General features: G+C 48.8%; 10 protein-coding genes across 10 annotated transcripts; 5 read left to right on the top strand and 5 right to left on the bottom strand.

Moving 5' to 3' along the window:
- Positions 1–975: 975 nt before the first annotated feature.
- Positions 976–1,998, bottom strand: CDV56_105323 (putative short-chain dehydrogenase/reductase family protein; the record flags this gene model as incomplete). The annotated part of the gene is made up of 2 exons (XM_026758942.1): positions 976–1,099; positions 1,151–1,998. The coding sequence occupies 2 exons, from the start codon at positions 1,996–1,998 to the stop codon at positions 976–978; spliced, it is 972 nt and encodes a 323-aa protein (XP_026611358.1).
- Positions 1,999–3,143: 1,145 nt separating this feature from the next.
- On the top strand, positions 3,144–4,268 carry CDV56_105132 (gamma-glutamylcyclotransferase; the record flags this gene model as incomplete). The annotated part of the gene is made up of 6 exons (XM_026758751.1): positions 3,144–3,235; positions 3,323–3,354; positions 3,407–3,456; positions 3,510–3,514; positions 3,569–3,653; positions 3,702–4,268. The coding sequence occupies 6 exons, from the start codon at positions 3,144–3,146 to the stop codon at positions 4,266–4,268; spliced, it is 831 nt and encodes a 276-aa protein (XP_026611357.1).
- Positions 4,269–5,969: 1,701 nt separating this feature from the next.
- On the bottom strand, positions 5,970–7,181 carry CDV56_104906 (uncharacterized protein; the record flags this gene model as incomplete). Its single annotated transcript, XM_026758525.1, has 1 exon — positions 5,970–7,181. One exon carries the CDS (start codon positions 7,179–7,181, stop codon positions 5,970–5,972), a length of 1,212 nt encoding a protein of 403 aa, XP_026611356.1.
- A 2,898-nt stretch (positions 7,182–10,079) lies between these two features.
- Positions 10,080–10,853, top strand: CDV56_104604 (RNA recognition motif domain-containing protein; the record flags this gene model as incomplete). Its single annotated transcript, XM_026758223.1, has 6 exons — positions 10,080–10,099; positions 10,162–10,234; positions 10,334–10,440; positions 10,550–10,662; positions 10,717–10,758; positions 10,810–10,853. The coding sequence occupies 6 exons, from the start codon at positions 10,080–10,082 to the stop codon at positions 10,851–10,853; spliced, it is 399 nt and encodes a 132-aa protein (XP_026611355.1).
- A 718-nt stretch (positions 10,854–11,571) lies between these two features.
- CDV56_104499 (uncharacterized protein) lies at positions 11,572–12,002 on the bottom strand (the record flags this gene model as incomplete). Its single annotated transcript, XM_026758118.1, has 2 exons — positions 11,572–11,675; positions 11,729–12,002. 2 exons carry the CDS (start codon positions 12,000–12,002, stop codon positions 11,572–11,574), a joined length of 378 nt encoding a protein of 125 aa, XP_026611354.1.
- Positions 12,003–12,440: 438 nt separating this feature from the next.
- Positions 12,441–13,718, top strand: CDV56_104335 (translation initiation factor eIF2 subunit beta; the record flags this gene model as incomplete). The annotated part of the gene is made up of 4 exons (XM_026757954.1): positions 12,441–12,452; positions 12,687–12,816; positions 12,874–13,497; positions 13,552–13,718. 4 exons carry the CDS (start codon positions 12,441–12,443, stop codon positions 13,716–13,718), a joined length of 933 nt encoding a protein of 310 aa, XP_026611353.1.
- Positions 13,719–14,114: 396 nt separating this feature from the next.
- On the bottom strand, positions 14,115–15,231 carry CDV56_104187 (AIM24 family protein; the record flags this gene model as incomplete). The annotated part of the gene is made up of 3 exons (XM_026757806.1): positions 14,115–14,333; positions 14,406–14,755; positions 14,811–15,231. 3 exons carry the CDS (start codon positions 15,229–15,231, stop codon positions 14,115–14,117), a joined length of 990 nt encoding a protein of 329 aa, XP_026611352.1.
- A 3,124-nt stretch (positions 15,232–18,355) lies between these two features.
- CDV56_103775 (SH3 domain-containing protein) lies at positions 18,356–19,258 on the top strand (the record flags this gene model as incomplete). The annotated part of the gene is made up of 4 exons (XM_026757394.1): positions 18,356–18,418; positions 18,488–18,875; positions 18,925–19,146; positions 19,203–19,258. 4 exons carry the CDS (start codon positions 18,356–18,358, stop codon positions 19,256–19,258), a joined length of 729 nt encoding a protein of 242 aa, XP_026611351.1.
- A 1,029-nt stretch (positions 19,259–20,287) lies between these two features.
- Positions 20,288–20,809, top strand: mbf1 (multiprotein-bridging factor 1; the record flags this gene model as incomplete). Its single annotated transcript, XM_026757243.1, has 2 exons — positions 20,288–20,443; positions 20,501–20,809. The coding sequence occupies 2 exons, from the start codon at positions 20,288–20,290 to the stop codon at positions 20,807–20,809; spliced, it is 465 nt and encodes a 154-aa protein (XP_026611350.1).
- Positions 20,810–22,065: 1,256 nt separating this feature from the next.
- On the bottom strand, positions 22,066–23,278 carry tif34 (translation initiation factor eIF3 subunit i; the record flags this gene model as incomplete). Its single annotated transcript, XM_026756976.1, has 4 exons — positions 22,066–22,425; positions 22,481–22,597; positions 22,650–23,168; positions 23,252–23,278. The coding sequence occupies 4 exons, from the start codon at positions 23,276–23,278 to the stop codon at positions 22,066–22,068; spliced, it is 1,023 nt and encodes a 340-aa protein (XP_026611349.1).
- Positions 23,279–23,462: the final 184 nt, after the last annotated feature.

Below are 23,462 nucleotides of genomic sequence, written 5' to 3'. Positions count from 1 at the left end.
GCATCGGAGGAGTGTGAGGGGGATAGGAGACTGGGGCGGAGGCGAGGGGTGGAGGGGATGCGGACGCGCATGGCTGTGGCTTGCGGGCGGCGGCCCGGTGGCAGGTAGAGGTTTGTTGATCTGAGCGTTCGTGACGGGGACTCGCGGGGGGATTCCGCTGGAAGGAGGATGAGACGATGTTCGAGGAGGTCGCTGAGCCTGCGGTTGTGAGGAAACCTGCATCGCGCCGATCAACTGGGCGACCTGCTGGTAGTCAGTCGCGGGGGTGGGACTCCTGTCTGACGGCGGTTTGTTCATACTTGTTCTGGTTCAGCATGCCTGCCCTCCTCGGTCAGTCAGTCACAGAGTCACTTCATCATTCATGTATCTCACAAACACTTACGCGGGGAGCGCATCGGGGTTGTAGGACTTGTTGTAAGCCATGGTAGCCTGGCGTAACGGACGGCGGGCACAATGAGGGACACCAGGGGGGAACGCTCCTATCTAGAAAGATGAAGGAGAATTCAAGACATCCACGCGTTCATGGAGAGGATGAGTGAGAACGATGGACGACGATTCAGGAGTTCGAAGTAAGTTCAGGTGCGACGACTATCTTTTAGCTCTTTCGTCGTACTCGTACAGCAAAGTTCAAAAGCGGAGCCGTGGGGCAATCTTTTGAGTCCGTTGATATGCCAAGATATAAGCAAAACGGTAGAATTGCGGGATAATTTTATCATTAGGTATCTAGAGGACGCCCTCTGAGAGCATGTTATCTAACTTAGTACTACTGAGCTTTCAATTGTAATTCCATTCCCGTAGCAAGTAACCAGCCACCACAGTGGTTATTTTTCCTCCTTGAACTGGAAGGTGATCTTCAGCCCTACCAGTGCCGGTGATGGTAACGGCCCACCTGTTCTGACTTTTGCTGGCTGAAATCAAGGTGGATCCTCATCTGCTATTTTGCAGGCAGATACTAGCTATATTTTGTCGCCTTCATTACGATTGCTTGATCAATTCTTCGACCTCTGGAGCCAGCTGCCTAAGAACTCGAAAGATTTCCTCAAAGGCTTTGGCTCGAAGTTGTTTGCCCTCTTCTCCCGCAGTCAAAGCAGCCGATTCACTGTACATCTATTAGCATAGTACAATGGGCAAAGATTGACCAGATGCTTACTCCACGTAACCATCATTTCTCCAGCACTTCCCATGCGACTCAACTCCTTGATAAGTTGCACTGACCAGCGACCGACTCCCCTGTTCCGCCGTGCGAGCAAAGAGCTTATATACCAACCACATCATCCATCGCTCGTTGAATCGGTCGTACTGCCGTCCCAGAGAGGACGCACAGAACCCAGGACTGACAGTGTTGATGATCACCGGGGCTGAACCATTCTCCTCCAGCGCGTGAAGCGCCACGGTCTTGAGGACATATTCCATCAGGAGCTTCGAAATCCGGTATTGCTCGGGACCATTAAAGCGCTGGCGGTCATTGAGATGTTCCAGCAGTGAGTCTTCAGCCCGGAGACTGTCCGCTTTTACTTTCGTAAACAAATGGCTTGACACCACACTCAAGTGACTGGGCCTTTCGGGCGACGAGCTACTCCGGAGTTTAGGAAGAAGCAGAATCGCCAGCAACGAAGTGGACAGTGTATTGACCTGCAACGTCTCCTCCCATCCATCAGGAGACGCTGTATAACTTCGATTCCACAATCCCGCATTGAGCAATACCACGTCCAGCCGTTCGACCTCTGTGTTGACGCGAGCTGCGAAATCCTTGACGCTTTGGAAACTGCTCATCTCCAATTCCCAGACATGGATTACCCCTGGTCTGTTGGTGCGCTGCTCCAATTCTGCTTTAGTCGCTTGTCCTCGCTCCAGGTTGCGACTGCCAATAATAAGAGAGTCCACACCAAGATTGAGCAGTTTGATGGCAGCCTCGAACCCCAGCCCAGAGGTGGCCCCAGTCAGGACCACTGTTTTGCCTGCAAAGGAGGTTCCGGTGGGGCTTTCTGGGGACGGCATTTGCAGAAGGCGAAAAAGACCAGCCATAATGATGATAGAGACTTGAAGAAAATAAGGCTAAGGTGCTGATGTCGGCGTATGAAACGATAAATAAATTGGTCTGAGATAGAAAAGCAACTTTGAGCTACATGGCCTGATACGGCAGGTAAACTTGGCAAGCTGCTGACAACAAAGCGCTTCAGTGAGCAGATCTTCGAGGAGATAGAGCTATATTATCAGTTCAACGCTCAAACTCGGTATGGGAAACAGGAAGGTAGACCATTAATCAAGATTTCGATGAAAAATAGGCCACTTCAATATTGTAGCATTTTAAACTTACCTGGTATAAGAGAGCAGCCTGTAACCTCTCATGAGTCTGTGTACAGGACTAGATAATATTCATATTTCATTTAAGTCAGGGAGAAGCCAGTAGTTAGTCCATTGCTTAGGCTTGCCGCGGCGTCTGGGCAGCGCACTTAGATAGTTAGGAGATGAACTGCGTTAGTCCGTCACTTTTCCTGAGTACCTTATGGTAATATGGTGGCCAGTAGGACGAACCGCTCCGGATTTGAGGAGTGTCAAGGACTTGAGCAATGAGGTCGAATCGATGGATCATGTGGTGAGGAGCTGTGGGATTCGTTTCTGCTCTGAACGTGATCTCCATTCAATTTGGAGCTGGCATACCAGTAGCCATTTACTCAAAACAAGGCCTCGGAGAGATGCAAAAATGCTCCTTGGATAGACCGGTAGACGCTTCCAGAGCAGGTTTATCTGAAGGATTTCTGGTTGATTGTTGATTGTTGATTGTTGATTGTTGATCGTTGACTGTGACTGGTGTACGGAGTAGAGCGAGAGGAGACAAACACTGCAAACATCGAGCGCAGCTTGTATAATCTGGCGTTAAATTGTCGCCATTCTGTCAACATCTTGGTTCAACATACCTTCGTTTTCTGTTTTCTGTCTTTTTGAATACTTAATACGTTACTGAGATTATTGGAAAAAATCAGCCTCAACTGTAGTTTGATCACTTGCTAGGACTTCTGTGATGCGAGTGTGATCAGAGGCAGGGGGTCGTCGGCTTAGATAGTATCATCCTTTTTACCGAACTTCATCTATAGAAGAGCGTTGACATCATTCGAGCTGGTCTGGCGAAGGGTTCAGCAGACATGATCACTCCAGAAACGACTCAGAGTCCACCGGCTGGCCGAACGTGGCGCAACTACTTTCCCGACGGTGACCTTTGGGTATTTGGGTATGGGTAAGTCATGCTCCTGCGAGTTCAATCCAACTGTGTGTCATCATAGATCCTGTTCTCGTTATCATTCATGGCTGACTTGTCGAAAAGGAGTCTCATTTGGAAACCACCACCACACTATGGTGTGTATCATCTGTCAAACTACAGTGGCGTCTGCATCTAATTTTGGTACAGACCAACGAGTTCCAGGCTATATCGAAGGCTACGTCCGACGATTCTGGCAGGTTTGTACTTCACCAGATGCACCCGTGCTCTAGTCATCTCTGACATTCATTAGGCCAGGTACACACTCCCAGAATTCAAAAATTGCCAAGAAATCCCACTAATCAACCATAGTACCGACCATCGCGGCACCCCAGAAGCCCCAGGTCGTGTGGTAACAGTCATCGAACGGGGGTTCTGGGAAACCCTTGATGACCCGGTAAGTCCTTCCTCACGACTTACCTCAAATCAGCCTCTGACCGAACAGCACGTGCATCTTGAATCCTCAACAGCCCGCGTCTGGGGCGCAGCATACCACATCCCCGCCTCCCATGCCGAGGAAGTCCACGACTACCTCGACGAGCGGGAAATAGACGGCTACACCGTCCACTACACCCCCTTTCATCCCATATCTGCCGTCTCCGCATCCACCGTCTCCAAGACCCCAGAGACGGAGGCGGTGCCACAGACGCAGTCGCCAGCGCAGGCGCACGCCACACCAATCACCTGCATGGTGTATATTGGGCAGCCTAGTAACCCGCAGTTCCTGCGCGACCCGGCTCGCCGCGAACCGCAGGATGTCGCGGAGGTGATTAGCCGTGGGCGGGGCCAGAGCGGGAAGAACACGGAGTACCTGTACCTGCTTGAGAAAGCGCTGGAGGGACTAGGGCTCGGGAGTGCTGATATGCATGTCACTGATCTAGTGCGACGAGTGAAGGCGATTGAGAGCACGGAGGAAGCGACAGCCGAAGAGGCGGCTGCGGAGAGGGACGTGAAGAAGTCCCTCGATGCGTCTTGGGTCGAGGCGCATAGGGATCCCTCGAAGACCGAATAGTCTGCAAGCTTATGTATAGATGACGGCTACACATGACAATTAGATAGAATAGACGTTATAAATTGCATATATCCATATACATGGCAGTTCATCTTTCTCAGAGTGATCATATCCATCAAGTAGTATAATTATGAGACAGACCCCAGCCAAACAAGCAGCCACGCTATCTCCATTGTCCCCTCCCTTTCCTCATATCTCCGACTGTGATATCTCCGACTGGTCGCACCAGTCAAGGACACCCCTTATACACATACTCTCCCTTAACTCCCAATTACGCCGAGGCGCTCCTCCTGCCGTGCATTCACAATCAGTGATCGTTCTGTCTCAGATCAAGGACACTCTTGCGCGATGACAGCCTGAGCCCAGCAGATGGTATCTATTACATCACGGGACTCGTATACCTCGGAGACCGTAGCCTCAAACACAAGTAAGACAGGACCTACCCGATGAATGCACCAATCGAGGATCGTAGCACTATGGTCCTCGGAAGCTGATAATGGCGACAGCGGCACCCCTCTGCTTTGAGGATATCGGATCTAGAACCAACGGCGTTGGTCTTCAGCTGAGCGGTTGATGGACGGTATACAGGAAGTCATCGAGGCACACCTCCCAAGGAACTACAAATATTCATGGAATTCCTCGCGAAGAATGCCAAATATAAAACCATCCATGATGATCTCAATGGAGATTAGGGGGATCACTCTACTCGCAATGCTCAATCCCTACTCACAGTATCCCTTATTCACCATAGCCCCAGCTGAACGACTGACGAACCATTTACCAAATCGGGATAGACATCGATAAATAGACTCGATGGTAGATATTCCCAAGAATGACAGGCAGATAGACATGCTCTATTATGCGAACACGATGCTCAGTCTAGGGTTTCAGGGTGTCCCTTATCCAGCTAAACGAGGTCATTGATGCCCTACAAAAGCAAAAGATACCTCTCCCATCCGAATCTAGATGCACCATTTGGACTTAGAAACAGTCCAGAACTGATGGTTCTCCTCGCTCAGACTGTCACAATACTCCGCTTACCCAATGGAATAGTCCATATCCAGTCTGTAGAACAATGGGACAACTGGCCCAAAATCTCGGGTCGGGAGCTGCTATTGACTCAGATCTTAACTACTCTCTGACTTGCAGTACTCCTCGCTCAGAAAAAAGTATTTCCGCTAATGATTCGATTTGACCTTCTCACTGGCTACATAGGACCGATCGAAAATAGTGAGGAGATGGTTAACAATGCGTGAGCATCAAGGACAGTCGGTACCTGGGACTCTCCCCAAACTTCCTGGTGAGATCCAGCCAAACAACCGGAAATTAGGTACACCACGAGGTGGGAAAGGTGGTGACGCATATTGTGATGGCTATATAAGTGATGCTAAAGTCTGGTAACGGCCCATTACTCCTACTAGAACCTCTGTTGGACCCTACATTCGACCACCTTTTCGGCCGGGATTTGGGCCTCCTCCTAAATGAAATATCCCGTCACTATGAAGTAGAATTGGCAGTAGAAAAAGAAGACGAAAGAGAAGAAATAAGGTTCGGAAGTATAAAAGGAATCAAGTGATACCACAACGTTCAGTATTACTGATGCATATCAAAATCAGCGATGATGCTCACTGACAGTTGCCAATCAGTGCCAACGGTTATTTCTCCCAAGCAAGTTGATGCAAATCCGGTACCAACCGACAATCAATATAGCCTGTTCCGCCGCCAAAAATCCCTGGGAATACCAATCAGCCCTTGTTCCATGATTCCATGTGAGGATAGAACGCCATGCGATGTATCTGCTACGGCCTCCCATGGACAATGTAGTGATGCTTTATCCGTCGGGACACGATTTGGAAGGACGTCTTGATAGACTGGATTGCTTTCGAAGCTGTCCGCACTCAAAGGAATTTGCATTGCATAGTCCCACACATATTTCAAAGTCTCTTCCTCTGGATGCATGATCGCATCATATGCCGCATCGAGCGCCTGTGTAGCAAAGTGATCATAGATATCATGCTGAAGTTGAGCATCCTCAGCAAAAGACATTACCACGTCGTCATCAACTTTATCCCTTCCTGCTCCTGAAGCGAGCTGGAGGTCGGCCTCTTGTTCAAGAGGTCCGATTTGAAATAGCGAGGAGAAGCACTCGCCTTGGGCTTTGGTAGGATGCTCGGGGCATTTCCATGTATCAGAGCAGGGGTGAAAGCCTTCCTTCGAGCCAGCGTTTCTCGTATTACCCAGTGTCGTCTGCTCGAGTCGCGCTAGAGATGTACTATATGTGTGCTGAAACTCTGGCTCGGTATTGAGACCTTCATCAAGAGGCCCTGGAAAGATAAATTTCGTATCCAGACTTGCGTTGTCCTCAACGAAAACCTTTCCCACCTCTTCCAAGAACACCATTTGTTTGAGTCGCTTCAAATAATTTCCGTCAGCGTCCTCCACTTCATAGACGGAGCTTGCTTTGTGATCGTTGCGTCTGCTACCTGGGAGAGAACTCTCTGACTCGACTTGTCCCTTCGTCTCTGGTTGCCAAAACTTCTCTCGCTCCTGTAGCAGGAGCTTCAGGTCTTCCAAGCTCCAGTGTTTTCTGCCTGAATGGGTAGACTCATCTTTTTCCTTGTCTTGCGAGCCCAAATCAAAATGCAAAAGCTGTCTCATATAAAACTCTGACCAGGACTCGGACGCAAATGCGGTATGTTCATTGCGTGAAAAACTGATAGGCGTTGATGACAGAGAGGTTCTGCACTCTTGAACATCAGGATGGTACGCCCCAGAGGGCTTAGGCTGGTCAGCTGGAGACTGAACTGCAACAGCGCCATGCCTCTTGGCTGCTGTGTCGCGCACGCTAGAGTCTACTTGGGATTGTACTTGCAAGTTCGGAGAAGAATGCAACAAGGTACAATTTGCCTCCATCTCGAAGCCCTGCGTACGAGCCTCGTCTTCGAAAGAGCCGAATGGGAAGTAGCTCGAAATGAGTAGTTGAGAATCCTCGGGATTTGCTCGCGTCCTCCTATTTTTGTTTTGACTTTGATGGCTTGTGTATTTTTCACTATCGCTCCGTAATTTCCTGCTCAAGAATCTTGTCTCTGAGAACCCCTTCTCAGACGCTCGACCTCGGTTTACCAGCTTGCGAATGCCTGAGAAATGGGGAAAATCTCGAAGCTCGCGGGCTTTCACTGGTGATGAGGTTTTTCCTTTTCTGAAAATACCCAGATCTAGGTGCGAATGTAGCTGTTCAAAACGTCAGCAATAGCTCCCTTGATGACTGAAGTACAATGCATACTGTCAATCGATCTCGCGGGACATTGGAAGCATGGAAGTTGTTATTGATCGTATGTCTCCTAACCTGCTTTGATGACCTTTTCGCTTTTATCGGCGATTGCTTTCGTTGTATTCGAGAGGTTGAGCCTTTGTACTCGTAACGGTCTTCCTTGGTCTTATTTCGCGGCTTGCGTTCGTATCCACCTTTGCTTCCCTTTTCAGGAACTGCCCGTTTTTCAGCAGGAGACCTTTCAGGATATGGCGAATGTCTGATACGGTTCAAGGGAGGGGAACGATGAGCGAAAGAGCTTCCTTCGCGCAGGGTCCTTCCCGGAGGAGTTGATACAGAATGCTTAATAGGGAGCTCACTGCTGTGGTATTGCCGGCTCTTCGTTCGAGTCACTTGTTCAATGATAAACAGAAATCAGTCAGCGAAAATTGGCCCCTAGAAACTTCTGGGGATGACGGATAAGAAATCACTTTCTGCTGGACCTGATCCATGAGATGATATGACTCCGCGATGGTTTGTATGAGTCGTCGGTGAGTTCTCCCGTTCAAGGAGCCATTTGAGAATCAATTCATGGGCACCTGGTGCCAGGTAACGATGTCTTCGCAAGGATTGATGCATGGCTGTAGCTGTGCTCGCATTGAAGCTGCTCGTTGCGCTGAGATTGTTGCCAAGTAGGATCTTTCGGCTGGCAAGCCTTTCTTTCTGGAGTGGACGACATCATTGTCGGGTGTTTGTCTATGCACCCGTTCCATAACTGGAAGTCATGGCTCAGGCAGCAGCTTCCTCGCCAATTGTCTTGGGTCATCCAAGTATCAAAGAACCTAAGCATCTGCGAGTTTCAAACATACCTACGGTAGTAAAGAAATTCGACATATTGACCTCATAACATTGAGATTCAGACAAGACACAATTCTCTTCTTATGCACCTACATAAAGCTAATCTACCTACTAAGCTAAGGTGTGTTCTTAGCGTCTCGCTTATATTTCCTATCAGGGCATGAGCCTAGATAAGTTGATACCCACTTGGCCACGGTCTCGGATCGATTCTCCACCATTATCAATTCTACCCCTCCTCTCGGGCTCTCCTTATGTCGATTGTCGAGGACTATCGTAGTTTGACCTCTTCCTAAATGATATACAGGTGTCAGCTCGGAGTTCAGTTTCACTATAGTAGTGTGAGGAGGGGGCCAAAACGAGAGCAGTTAAATCATCAAATCACCTGATCGGAGAATCTGCACCTTCTCGGCATCCCTGTCAACTGCAAGCTGACCAACCGAAACAACCATTGATCAGCTCACGGTGATAGTGGGATGTGACTGACAATCTGGCGTACTCATTATTGCTAGACTTCGGCATGGCTTTTCAGTGAAATCATCAAATAGATACAATGGAGACTTTGAAAACTAAAAAGCTGTTCAAATCTTCTCTCCTTTTTTTTTTTTTTTACCCCGACGGGAGACAAAGTTTCACCGATTTCGAATACCTCCACAGTTCAACAAGAATTTGCCTGCGCCTGAGAGATAAGGCGATGGACTACACCATACTGCACCATACAGTATCACGTTTTGAGATGAGAAACAGCACAATACTACGAAATACTTCCTTATGCAGAAGTGTACATAGACAGGGATGGACAAACTCCAGCTAATGTAGATGATATGCGAGGTACAGGTTGAGATACCACCCATGGTACGACAAATGAGGGACTTTGAAGTATCTTTTTCAAAGTCAAAACTCCCATAACAATGGACCATCTTTAGATCCCCAGACGTCCCCCGTTTTAGTCACCGACTCTTTCAAATACAGATTTCTGACTCTTTGGAGTAAGATCCAGGCTTCTGCTTGCTCCGGCCTTTCCAGTTCCCACCCTGTTACTGCGCAAAAGCTGAAAAAGGGGTGCGGATTTTCCAATGAGGGGGACGCATCAGCCCTCAGGTCACTGATGACCATAGTCTAGCGTCCTTAGACTGTTCCCGTTATGCGCTTGTCATGCATTAATAGAATAATAGTAGTAATATAATGGCTCCCGCTTATCCAATTTATCATTGCCATGCAGAAATAATAATAGTGGCGAGTAGATACGGAGTACTACCAGGGAGAGGTAGCTCGTAGGAGTAGTAATCAGTAACCCCCGCTTTGCATATTTGCTACACCTCCTCCAGGCCTCCCTTTTAATTCTCCCACTTTGCAGGTTCTACGCGGCTAATCCAGTGCTCTTCTTGTCTTATCTTCCTCCTCATCTAAATCATCTGTGATATTGACAGTCATCGTCTTTCAGCAACAAAAAGTTTCTACTGTGAGTGATCCTTGTCTTGCTGAATGCTCTGTTTGTTTCACAAACTAGCAACATCCTCGGGCATAGCCGCAGTGAATTACCTGTGAAAAAAATTTTTTTCAGAAAAGGAGGAAATTTTCTGCTCCTGATTTTCTTCCCCTCCTCTTTCTTTTTCATCCACATATTTCGATCGCCTTGATCTTAGGGAAACTGTCACTACCTTTCAAGTGCTAATCCAACTAAACAGTTACATTCAACCTTCAACATGTCTAAGCTTTTCATCGGGTGTGTTTTCATTTTACGTCAAAGTCCAAGTGGACGCGTTTAATCAAGTGACGGTTTAATAGCGGCCTCGCATGGCACACCACTGATGACGCCCTTCGTCAGGGTTTCGAGCAGTTCGGCCAGGTTGAAGAAGCTGTTAGTAGTACCTTTCCCTCTCGTCGTTCACTATCACACCATCTTTCTCATTGTTACTACCTTGCCATACCATGCTAATGACTCTTTCACGACACGCAGATTGTGGTCAAGGATCGTGACACCAACCGCAGCCGTGGTTTCGGTTTCGTCCGTTTCAGCAGCGAGAACGAGGCTGATGATGCCATGAACGCCATGAACAACCAGGAGTAAGCTTTCCCAAATTTCTTGAGCCCCTGAATTGTGCCCGAGTGCCCAAATTGTACTCTATTGAGCCATATTTCTCATCGCAGAAGCACTAACAAATGACGCATATAGGTTCGATGGACGCACCATTCGTGTTGACAAGGCCTCTGAGCGCGCTCCCCGTAACAACGGCGGCTTCCACGGCCGGGGTGGCTACAACCAGTCCGAGGGTGCTCCCGGAAACGGTATGTTCTCACATCAAATTGTTTAACGAGTCACTATTCTGACAGATCTTACAGGTGGTCAACGTTACGGAGGTGGCCAGGGTTACGGTGGAGGCAGTGAGTAGAACCGATTGGTGTCCTTCCGAATTATCACTAATTCACCATCAGGCTGGCGTAACCAGCCCTCGAGTAACGGGCAACCCGCTGCTTAAATGCTTCAGTCGAAAACACCTAGCTCGTTTCTCTCCGTACCTTTTCCGCCAGATAAGTTATGAGATACGATTATGAAAATGATCATGCCGGGCTCTTTATCGCATTTCTTGAGCATGAATGACGCATAAGTTCATGATGATGGAATTTATTAGTGCTTTTTGCTTGTCTCTCAGTTTCGCTTCATCTCGCTTATCGAGATAATAAAGATTGGTTGACGGCCATTGCATGGCGAGACACTTTTCCACTATTTTTCTTTCAAGTTGCCTCATAGACTAAAGATTCAATACTCAAGCACTCCTCTTAGACTTCATTGATGTGTTGGCAGGCTTCCATTGTTGATCGAAGCAGTCATATGGATATGCCCACGACTTTAACTTTTATGCTAGCAGAGCGTTAAATAGGCGAATAGTTTGATTGGGTATAAAAGGAATGTGCCTCTGACTATATTGACATAATACTGTACTCAGATTCAGAAGCAGCGCATCGGACAAGATGCCTAGCTCTTCCTACGCTGCGAGGTAAAACTTTCTCGTTTTTGAACGTAACTAGAGAGCCGCCATGGCGAGGTAATAAGACAACCTTTTGATATGGAAGCTCCTGCTGCTCTTCGCGGAGCGCCCCGAGGACTGCGGGTATCGCGGCGTCGCGTCTCAATGTATAGTACGACCGCAAACGCAGATCGTCGTGTGATGATAGACTTGACCTGTGTCAGGACGCTCATAGTGGAGATAAAGCCTCAACGACACCCGCTCCCCTGAAGGCGGCCTTATTGGTCATGACGACTTCGACTGGGTATTTCCATTCCATAAAGCGAGTCCAGCCTACACCACTCATGTCAGTCTTGTTTGGAAGCTTTGAAAATCAACAGGCATACCCCAATAAGCGCACCTCCGTCCCAGATACTTTCCAATAAACGGGACGATGACCATGGTCAACAGTAACTCCAACTGCTCAATGCTTTCTCTCCATTCCTCCTCGGCATCCGAGTAGTCGTCTGAAATTGTGTCTATATCTGAAGCGGTGGTAGACTCGGATGGAAGGGACGCAATCTCATCGTCTGAGCCGGATGTGTACCTGTCTATCGAAGACACCATGTAGGCAGACGTAGCGAGGGACGGGTTAGAGGCGGAAGGTGAAGAGTACGACATGGTGATGTTGACGTGGGTTGGGGAGATAGGAGGGGTTATTGAGCGAAGCAAAACACCGATAATGAGATCAAGCAGTGGCCTGCCTACTGCCTAAACAAAGATTGTAGCATGGAGTGTTGCCGACCGACACAGGCAGAGATATTCAAGATCGGAGCCCTAATGCTCAAGAGGCATCCAGAGATGGGCCTGATGTAATCCAGGGGAGCCAAGTCACGTGTGTACCATATGGTAATATGTGGGCACAGCATTTGACTCAGAGTCACGTGAGCCTGTACCGCGATAACAGAATTGCCATCGCGAACTCAAAGATATGGCTCTAGTAATATATCAACCTCTCGTCAGTCTACTTCTAAGCATAGTCTTTACTGCTAGATAATATTCATTCTGACTGTTGTCATATTTGGAAGTGCCTCCTGCTGCAAGAAAGACATATACAACATGGCGGATGCTGTACGTCACACCCTGTTTTCCCTTTACCGACTCTGCCCTCCCACATTTTCTTTAATGCGGACATCTTCACATTTCGTGCCCCCCATCGGCCTAATCACACTTACGTTGCCGCGCACCTTCAGTTGTAACGTTCTGCTGTGCTAGGCAGTGAACTATTACTCGACTTTTGTCCCCAGGCTTATTGTCTTTGTTAATTAATTTCCACCTTGCTAACGTGACATCGGGCCCCATCAGCAGGTCGAGCCCACTCCTCAAAAGCAACGCAAATCGGTTGCCTTCAGTGAAGGTGCAGTCATCATGGACACAAACGGCGAAGTCACAGAGGCGCCCGCTCCTCAAATCACCACGGCTGAGAATGAAGCTGGTATTCTTTCACCTTCCGCTCAAACCCGCGGCCGCAGCCGAAACTGACTCCAAGCAGGCACAGCAGACCAGGCAGTCGACGAAGTAACCGAACTCTTCAAGGGTCTCTCGAAAAAGAAGAAGACAAAGAAGCCCAAGGACGCTGAGGCCGGTGAAGGCGACGACGCCGCTGCCACCGCCGATGGCGAGTTCGACCCCACCGCCCTGAAAAAGAAGAAGAAGAAGGTCAAGAAGGTCGACGCGGGCGACTTCGAGGCCAAGCTCGCCGAAGCCGGTATCTCAGAGAAGGCCGCCGCCGAGGAGAAGGAGGATGGGTTGCCCGAGGGCGATCTCGAAGCCGGCACCGGTATCTGGGCCCACGACGCAACCCAATCCATCCCTTACTCGCTCCTCGTCTCCCGATTCTTCTCCCTCATCCAGAGCCACCACCCCGACATGCTGTCCAGCGGCACCAAGTCGTATAAGATTCCTCCTCCTCAGTGTCTGCGTGAAGGTAACCGTCGTACCATCTTCGCCAACATCGCCGATATCTGCAAGCGTATGAAGCGTTCGGACGACCACGTCATGCAGTTCTTGTTCGCCGAATTGGGTACCAGCGGCAGTGTCGACGGTAGCAGACGTCTGGTCATCAAGGGTCGTTTCCAGCAGAAGCAGATTGAGAACGTCTTGAGAAGATACATCGGTATGTTGCTCTTCGCCCCTTTTGAGTCTGAATACAGTAGCTGACAGTCTTCAGTCGAATATGTTACCTGCAAAACCTGCCGCAGCCCCGACACCGAACTCAACAAGGGTGAGAACCGTCTGTACTTCGTCACCTGCAACTCCTGCGGTTCCCGTCGGTCGGTCGCCGCCATCAAGACCGGTTTCCGTGGACAGGTCGGCCGCAGAAAGAGACAAGGCTAAACGAGGTTATGGCTTGGTGGGGGATCTATGGGGAGCCAGCTGTGGGAAGATACTTTTCTTGTTTTTCCTGTTTATTTCCCCCCATTTTCGTACAAACATTTCTCTTCTATGTGGATGACGATGCAAAAAGATTGAAATGTGATGTCGTGAGTTATGCAAGATTTGGAAAAATAGAGACGACGTGAAGACCCGAAGTAAAAACCCGCGCGTCCAGGAATCACTTCATTCTCATTCTGTAAGGGCTATCTTAATCGGCTATGAGATAAAAATGCCAGTCGAGATGAATCAAGATAAAACAACATCCGCTCAAGGAATCACAACGCCAAACATGAAAATTTACCAGCAAATAGAGAGTGTAGAAGCCTCTGCTCCTGTCCATCCATCAAGCGCCATCCTCTAGTTACTGGCAGTATGTGCTCCGATATGCGCGGCAAACGCAGTGACGTTCCTCGTCTGCAGGTAGACGGTTCCAGGGCCGGTGAAGCGGCATGCCAGACCCTCGCCGGAACCGATATTGGAAATGATACCTCCTGAAGCGACACGCTCCATCTTGTACTTGCAGTTCCAGGCGACAAGATGTCCGTTATCCACGAAGTAGGATTCGCCGTCGGCAATCTGTATAGTTCATCGTCAGTGGGTGGATGGTGCAAAAGTGGGTGCTAAGAAGCCAGAGGAAGAGTAGCTTACATCCTTCTTGATGATAGCGCCGAAGCTCTGAAGCCACACGAGACCGACACCAGACATCTTGTACACGAACAATCCCTCTCCGGAGAAGACACCCTTCGCCAACCCCTGTGCTTGATAGTCCTTTGCGATACCACTAGTCGCGGCCAGGAAGGCGTCTTTCCCGACTTTCCACGAGTCCGAGCCGGACAAGCGCAGCACAATGATATCACCCAGAGTTGAGGGCGCAAGCAGAAGCTCGCCGGGGCCGGTGTATGTGGACAATGACATCTCGCCGCCGACAAACATCTTCTTCAGAGAGAACTTGATGCTTCCTCTTAGTGTGATCGAGTGCGACATTGCGATCATCACTCCTGATCGTATCATGAGTCTCGTCGAGATTTCAGATTCTGAGAGATTAGCACTCACCTGGCTTGGCTTCAATCGGACATCCTACCGCCAGCTGCAGCGTGAGAATGGAATTCGAGTCCCGGTGGCTGATCCTGTAGCTTCCGCCATTGAATGTCCCAACATCGTCCTGGGTAGTTGAGTTCACGAACTGGCCGAACTGAGACGGCCCGACGGATGTCCGCTGGGCTTGCGCAGCCATGTGCGAAGATTGAGATGGCGTCGACTGGTGGCTCGGCGGCTGCGGGGGAGGCGATACAGAGCTCGGTCCATATGGATTGGCCATACCGGGATGCGTGGCATATGCGGCCGCGTGTGCTTCCCCCGGTGGGGGGCTTGCAGGAGTCGGTTGCTTGGGTGGAGGAGGGTAACTGAAGTTATGAGGTGGAAATCCTGGTGATGGCTGGGGAGGTGGCGGAAAGGCTATATACAGCATCATCATGAGACTATATTCTCAACGCAAGAAACGGTTTGTTATCATACCTCCGGAGTTTGGAGGCGCTTAACCACAGGGATGATTAGCATGTGTATGGGTTTGGTCCAGCTTTGGAGTAGTACTCACGAGGATAATGGGCCTCTTGAGTCGGAGGAGGTGGGTATGAAGTCGCCATGCTTCTCGTTGTTTTCCTCTTCTTCCCAGTAGTTTTGGACAGGCGCAGTCGCAAATGTTCTCGGGGCAGACGACAGAGGGAATGAGAAGAATTTAAGGGGACCAAGCAACAACGAAAATCGGGATACCCTCGTATCCTTCAGTCGTTTCCAAACTCAATCCGTCACCGTTTTAGCTTCAGTGAGGGACTTCTTCAAAGACCACGCAACCTGGTTGACAGCTATATTTCCATTCAAGAGATCAATTGCGCAGACAGGTGAGATATATGAGCATGCAGCTGTGGCAGCTGTAACCGCTGAGCATCTGTCATCCTGACATCTCATTGCTCTGATTGATGGCTGTCGGCGCTTAGAGGAATTGGGTGGGGAGAGCTGTGATAGGACCTGCAGAAGAGCTCAGTCGAGCATGATTAGTCCATCTTTAGGTTCCCGCATGTGCAATCCGTATCTTCCTGTCATTGGGCCACTCATCCTCCATTGTAGCAATCTTAATGGTGGGAGTCATTGTGCCATGAGAAGAGGCATACAAGCCGAGACCGCGAGCAGTCTGGGCGAGGGGAGGGGGTGAAGTGGGGTAGATGGAAGGTGAGAATAACAGATTATCGTTATTGTGCTGCGCTACGGATTAGAAGTTGTTTCTGTTCTTTGAAGGGGATCAAAATAAATCCTCAGACAGTAATCGAATATTCTCCTATCTATGTATTCTTATATCCATCAGTAGCAAAGTGGTAGAGCAATAATAGCAAGTCATTGTTTATGGAGCACCTAGTAACAAATCCAAGGTTAGAGTATCAAGTGATAGAAAAATCTTCATAGCAAATTGATTAAATGCCATCGCCACAGCTCTTAAGTGCCTCGAGTCTTATTGTCGCGCATGTCCTAGCTAGCCAGATCAAAGCAGCCAGAGTACTCCTGGCACTTCTGCGAAGCGAAATGTTCTATTTCCTCTTCTCCCCCTTTACTACTTCTCCTGTTCATCTTGTTCCCACCATCGGCACTCCTTTACACGTGGCTTCAGGTGAGACTGCGGAATCTTGTGTTCCCTCGATCTGTATTGCTTTCTTAGTTTGATCTGTCAGAGTTGGGTGTTTTCTCGTTGTAGCTGGGAGGTATATCATCATCTACTCCTCGTCCTTGAAGGATGTCGAATAGTCCAATATCAATCTCTGGAAGATGATAAGTGGAAGTATAGGATTCTCGAGTATGTCCATGGACTCTGATGACCCTATCCTAGATTGAGGTTTCAATATCAGCGCGAGAGGCATCTCACAGCATTCGCACGCCCACAGCTTCCTCCAGAAGAGGCGCATGTTTGACAATCATCTCCCATGTTAGAGGACGGCTATGCCCGTTCCTTAAAATTCGAAGCGATATAACTTCTTCAGTCTCATCAGGTCTGTATCTGTTGCGAGATGGCTTCGCGATTATGAGATCCTTGAGTTCTTGCACATGCTTCTGGTAAAGCACACAGTGATTTTCAATTTCCTGAGCCAGCCGGGCACCTAGTCCAGAGTCTGGATTGTTTTGCCAAATAGACTGGAGCATCGTCGGCATCTTCCGGGAATTTCACTCGTTGTAGTATAGCATGTCCTAGTGCTTTCTCTTCTCGATGAGAGGTACAGCTCCATCTACTCAGACGAGCTCACTGCTATAGCTAAGGATTCATTCTCCTTAACATGTACTCTGTACTCATATTCCAGATTGTCCTCGACTCAATCTGAAACATCGCTTCGACTTGAGGCGCACACTCGATGAGAAGCGAGCCTCAATCCGAGGTTTGAACTCTCCTGAGGCATTCGCCCTGAAATCCCATCAAGGACACCATATTCACGTGAAGGCTTGATTTCGCCTGGGCTCTTGTCCTTGCGGCGTCTCAGAGTTCTTGTCGGAGTGTCGTTTATTGTTGAATGTCGACAAGCGGAGTTTGTGTGCTCCAAATATACCGCGCAAAAGGTTGCTTATCTTGAAGACTTCTCACTCCCTATGGTATGTCAGTATCATCTTGATCTAACCATGGATTGATTCATGAGCAACTATATATGATCCCTCGTTGCATCTCCAAGGTAAGTCTGAAGCAGTACTATGGCAGATCGGTGATGGTGGGGCTATTGGAGTCAAGTGTACTCCGTAGATGCGGACCGCCAGCCACAACCCCAGAATAGAGAGGTATCAGATCGTCGGTTCGTAACTCTGTTATGGTCATAATAACGACCCCAATTCCTTGTCAGCTTTGGCCAGGTGCACTCAGTCCCAGAAACCACTAACATATTCAAATTCAGCAATGTACTTAGGAGAACTGGCAGTTACCCTAACTGCATATGTCCTAATATGCATTTGAAACATTCTGGAACAACCTGTCTGTATGGAGCAAAGCCAATTAGGCAACAAGATATACACCATTGTCCTTCGCGAAGGAATGAATTAATTTATCTCTACAGTAACTATGCTATGCATTATCTAAATGCTTTGAAAGTAGACAGTTTGTATTTCCATCTAATGATCCCGCATAAGAGAGATGATCTGTTAAGGTATGGGCGGAGTCATCAGTAGAATACTTGTACTATGCCTGCATTAACCAGTAAATTAAGCATGAACCATAGACATGGAATAGATACTGACTAGAGTATTTTATCCTGAAATATGGCCTCTTGGTATATGAGACTGCGCACTCGATCAAATATTGATAATTATTATTGATGGAAGCATCCAATGTAACATAGCCTGCCAAGCCTCATAAAATACATAGTCAATTGTGGCTCTGTTTCGGCTCGATCCTCTCCCGGGTCCAATGCCATGTGTGCCTGAGGTGTTCCTTAAAACATATATTACCTATTATTAGTGATAACCGACTACGCCTTCCTGTACTCGACATCTGCTCCGGCGACTATCTCTCTTCCATCCGTCTTTTTCATCGCCGTAACACGTCTTGTCATCCATATATCACCATCCGCTTCATAATGGCGACTCAAAGCAGCTTCATGACCGCAATGAGCAACCGCTCGCTCCGCACTATCCGATCGGTATGATGATGCCGCACTAGTTTCTCCATCTTTCCCACGTCTGCCGCACACATTGCTAATATATCCTAGGAGCTCGAGTTTCTTGCAGATGCTTCGGTCATTACACGTCAGCAACTCTCATCGATCCTGGCTCAGCTGCCTAGCGAGGACCCTCAACAAGCCGCTATATCAGTTCCTCAGCCGCAACAGCAACAGCCGGTTCTCGCTCAATCTCAACCTCCCCCGGCCTCATATGCTCCTCCTACATCGCAGTTAGCCAATAGCTCCCTGAACGAAAAGGCGGCTCTGCAGCAACAACAATACCCGACCCCCTCTGTTCCCCCACCCGCTTACCCTCAAGCTGCGCCCATATTGTCCATCGCTACAGCACTCTATGCATATACCCCAACAGATGCTGGTGATCTTGCTCTGCAGCCACACGACCGTGTCCAAGTCCTGGAACACATGAATGCTGATTGTACGTCGGCTTCAAAGCGATGTCGGGGAATTCAAGCTAACAGACACAGGGTGGCGTGGCCGTAACGAACGGACCAATCTTGAGGGTATCTTCCCTCGCAGCTATGTGAACGTAATCGAAGAAAAGGGAGTGTCGTCTCCCCCTCCCACCAACTACGGAAATGTGCCTCTTGAGGTTAGCCAGAGCGGCTCATCTGCCCCCGATGGAAAGCGACCTGGCAGCAAATTCGAGGAACAAGGCAAGAAGTTTGGCAAGAAGATGGGCAATGCCGGTATGTCGATTGTGACTCCATTGAGGATGTGTTTGCGGTCACTAACTATGTCTTAGCTATCTTCGGTGCCGGTGCTACTATCGGTTCCAACATTGTGAATAGCATCTTCTAGCGTTGATTCCTCAAGTCTTTTTCGGGTTTGAGAATGGTTTCTTCCTCAGTCATGGGAACGGCGTTCAGGCGGATTTTTGGCTCGACCTATCCTATTCTTAATGAAAATAGCAGAAATTTGATATCATTTTGTGGATTATGACGCATAGCATTGATGATCATTGCTGCTCACTACATGACACATTGTCTCTCCTTTACAGGCATATCAGATTGATCGACTGGCATCAATTGCTTTCCTGTCTTGTAGGGTTTGAGAAATTGGGTATGCTATAGCCGCCTCTGTGGTGTAGTTGGTTATCACGTGAGTCTCATATCTTCTATGATCAGAAGTATCACTTCTGGGACATCTCAAGGTCGGGAGTTCGATCCTCCCCGGAGGCAGATCGGCTGGATTTCCTTTTGGTTCTCTGTCATTGTATACTTTTTTTTTTATTTCCGTTGTGTACGTACGGATTACTGGGATATACCTACACCGAAACTTGTTTTTAAATCATGTTTTGCTTCCTCTCTACTGTGATGTTGAAGTAGTTCGTACACACATTTGCTTATCTATACAGTGGCGTTGATGGCCATCGTACAATCAATGAATGTTCGAGATCAGAAAATGAGGAAAAGGGAAGGTTTACGGAGTAACTGGGATTGTATTCATTTCTCTCCCAATAACTAACAAGGGGACTCTTCTATAATGCCCAAAATGATAACCGTGTCACTTCTGACTGGATATTTGGAGATGTTGACTATGCCATCTCAAACTCTAGACTCCGAATGAGTGGTAATGATGTCAGGCGCACTAGTCCCAGAGAGGAATAGTACATGACTCCCCTCTAAACTGCGCCGCCCAGGGCTCGAGAAGCTTCTGTGTCATCGATATAAACTCGGTGGCTCTGTGGACTCTCTCCTTCTCAGTCACAACTCACAACCTCACGCGATCAAACTCTCCGCCACCCTCTACTCTACCACCTCAGACACGCCTCTCAACACCGTCCTCACCTCAAGTCCTCCACACGCTTCGATCTACACATCCTTCAAAATGAGTGAATGGGATTCTGTTACACGCATTGGAACCAAGCACCGTGCTGGCGCCGCTCCCCGCGAGACCGTAATTAAGGGAAAGAGCGCTCTGAACGCTGCTCAGCGTCAGGGTCTCATCATTGGTACTGAGAAGAAGTACGCCACTGGTAATGCTGTATGTTCTGGATTCACACCCCTCTCCATCGTGAGCCCCTACTGACGATCACTCAAGGCCGCAAAGTCAGCTGCCATTGAAGGTCAGCACCTGACAAAGGTCGACCGAAGCGACGATATCGTCAAGCCCAAGACCGTCGGTCTCCAGGTCGCAGACGCCATCAAGAAGCGCCGAAACGAGGAGGGCTACAAGATGACACAGAAGGAACTCGCCACCAAGTGCAACACCACCATCACAGTCATCCAGGACTTTGAGAGGGGTACGGCCGCGCCCGACCAGAAGGTGCTTAGTGCTATGGAGCGTGTACTCAACGTCAAGCTCAGAGGTTCAGACATCGGGAAGGAGAAGTTCCCTAAGAAGAAGTAAAATGGGGGTGAGCCCGCGGCTTTTTCTTAGGGAGGGTTAGAAACTTCAAGTTTTTGAATTTTTTTCTGATGTCCTTTATGTCACGATACGCCCTTTCTTCTTCTTTCAGTGGGAACCCATGTCTTTTTTGATCTTTATGTTCTCTGCTGGTCGGAAGAGCGCTGGGCTGGCATTAAAACGCTTCATACATCACGGCATAAAAATACCACTTGCTTTTCAAGCGCTTCTACGGATTCGCTTTGAGTTTCTATCTTCGTTTTTGGACATTCATCCTTATAAAAGGGATCTCATGGCCTCGACGGAATTGCAATCTTGGAAAGTTGGTGGCTTCTTTCAGTTTGCGCGCTGGTTTCGCCGAGTTGTCTACAGAACATCTCATGGACATAGAACAATAGATGAATTATTAGCGCCTAGCCTGCGGATCTTTTTTGGACACAACAATTCAAATATTAGCCAATGTGACAACCTGTCTGAAACTACCTGATAAAATGCTTCAAGTCCCTGCAAGGGTCTCTACCAAATTGCAGTGCTTCGAGAAAGCTAATGGGTGCTCATGGAGTAATCAGAGGTGGCAAACCGCCGTCTACCAGGGCGAACGTGGCCAACAAATATTCATACCTGACAGATTAAACCCAGGGTTCTTCGAAAAAAGTCTTGAAAGTTAATTGTCTGTGCCATTTCCTCATTGGCCAAAAGTGTGTCCAGTACACATACCAGAGGAGATGAATGGTTCAACCTACACAGTAGAGGAAAGCAGGAGCTTCAACATAGCTGGGAATTCAGAGTTGGTTATGTCGGTTTAGAAGTCTAGCCATGAATCTTTTAGAGAAGCCAGCATATCGAAGCCATCCAGATCAGACACCCATCGGCACTTATGCAGCAACGGGCGACAATAGTACTGCTGACGAGGGTATTTCCTCCGCCTGAGCACGTAAAGCAAGCCAAGTTCAGGTGAATATAGACAGTAAAGGAGAACTGACGGGACGAAGCAGAAGGGCAATTCTTTTGATTAAGACGGCAAGAAGACAAGGTAGGATGATGATGGAGAACAAGAAGAAAGAAGAATAGTAAAAGATGTACCAACTCCGTAGATGAAACGAGAAAATCATGCCCTGTATTTGACCCCGCCAGGGTGTTCTACCCATTTCCGCCGCGCCTGGCTTTTCCTTCTTTTATGAGAAAAAAAGTGTCCGTCTCATGACCCATACAGATAATGCATGACTTGAAAAACAAAGAGCTTGTGGATATCATCCGATTCACTTCCTCAGCTGCTCTCTCTCGACCTCGTACATGAAATCAAAGTAGGGCTTGTCAAAGTGATGCACACGAACGTAACCGTCCTCACCACCGGAGGCATATGCTGTGCCGTTGGGGTGGACGTCAACGGTGTTGAGGGGACCGAAGTGGCCTCTGACGCGGCCAATCTCGTCCTCGAAGACCTTGTGGTAGAAACGGGCCTCGAATTTACCCTGCCGGGCCGAGGTGGTTGTGACGTCCATGGCAGCCTGACCACCACCGAGAATCACGTAGTCCTTCTTGGGAGTGATGGTGGCGCTGTTCAGGGGAGTATCGGCAACGTATGTTTTGAGGATGGCGAGGTTACGAGAGGAGATGAGCTAGCGCTGGTCAGCTTTTGACAACAGATGGCAGGCTGAACGGATAAAAACAAACCTTAGCGGACTTGTCTTTCGATGCAGTGATGAAGTAAGTACGGTCCTGAGAGAACTGGAGGTCGTTGATCTGGTGATCGAACTCGTGCGCCTGAACGTTCTCCAGCTGCTCACCAGTCTGTGCGCAAATTAGCATAGTTTTCCGGATTCCAGGAGAACAGTATTCCCACCTTTCCATCGTATTGGCTGACGCTGCCGTCTTCGTGTCCGGCAATGATGTACTTGCCTAGATAACTCCAGCCAGCGACGGTGGCCTTGCTCTCTGTGCAGGTGATTCTCAAGCTAGGCTCCTCGGCCTGGTCCTCTAGACCACCACCCTGACCATCTCCATAATTGATGTCGAGCACAGCGATCGTACCGAGGAATCCCATGCGCTTTTCCGTCACAGCCAGCAGCTTGCTTCCATCGGGGTTGAATGCGACCCGCTTCACGGCGGTAGGGAAATCCCAGACCTTCACACACTCGCCAGTCTTGATATTCCATAGTCGCACAGTGTTGTCTGCCGAGCCGGTCGCCAGGAGAACTGTGTTGGGGCTGACATCGACCGTCCAGATGGCACCCTGGTGGCCAGTGTAGGTACCAAGTCGCTCGCCGTTGGCCGACCACCAAGCACATACGATCTTATCCTTCGCCACGGAGAACAGGAGATCGCCATCGCGGTTGAATTTGATCTGGTTGAGGGACCGTTCCTGCAGTTGAGATGAAATATCAGTCGCTATTCCAATAAAAGCGGCAAAGCAAATCCTGGTGGAGACTTGAGGGCACAACGTACATGGCCCGAGAGCAGAATAGGCCTCATTTTGGGCCAGAAGAAACAATTTCCGGGCGTTTATGAAAGGTATTAAACTTGGATCAAGTGTCCTCCGCAACAGGAGTTGTCCAGAACTTGCGTTATTGAGGCGGGGATGCTGGCGGGCTGTCCTTGTCGGCGTCGTCGACTAATTATTCTTAGTGAATTTGATCGCACAGTTCAGTCGGGCGTT

The sequence above is a fragment of the Aspergillus thermomutatus genome (genome assembly GCF_002237265.1).
Source record: "Aspergillus thermomutatus strain HMR AF 39 chromosome Unknown NODE_233, whole genome shotgun sequence".
Classification (NCBI taxonomy): domain Eukaryota; kingdom Fungi; phylum Ascomycota; class Eurotiomycetes; order Eurotiales; family Aspergillaceae; genus Aspergillus; species Aspergillus thermomutatus.
This window is presented reverse-complemented; position numbering and strand designations above follow the sequence as displayed.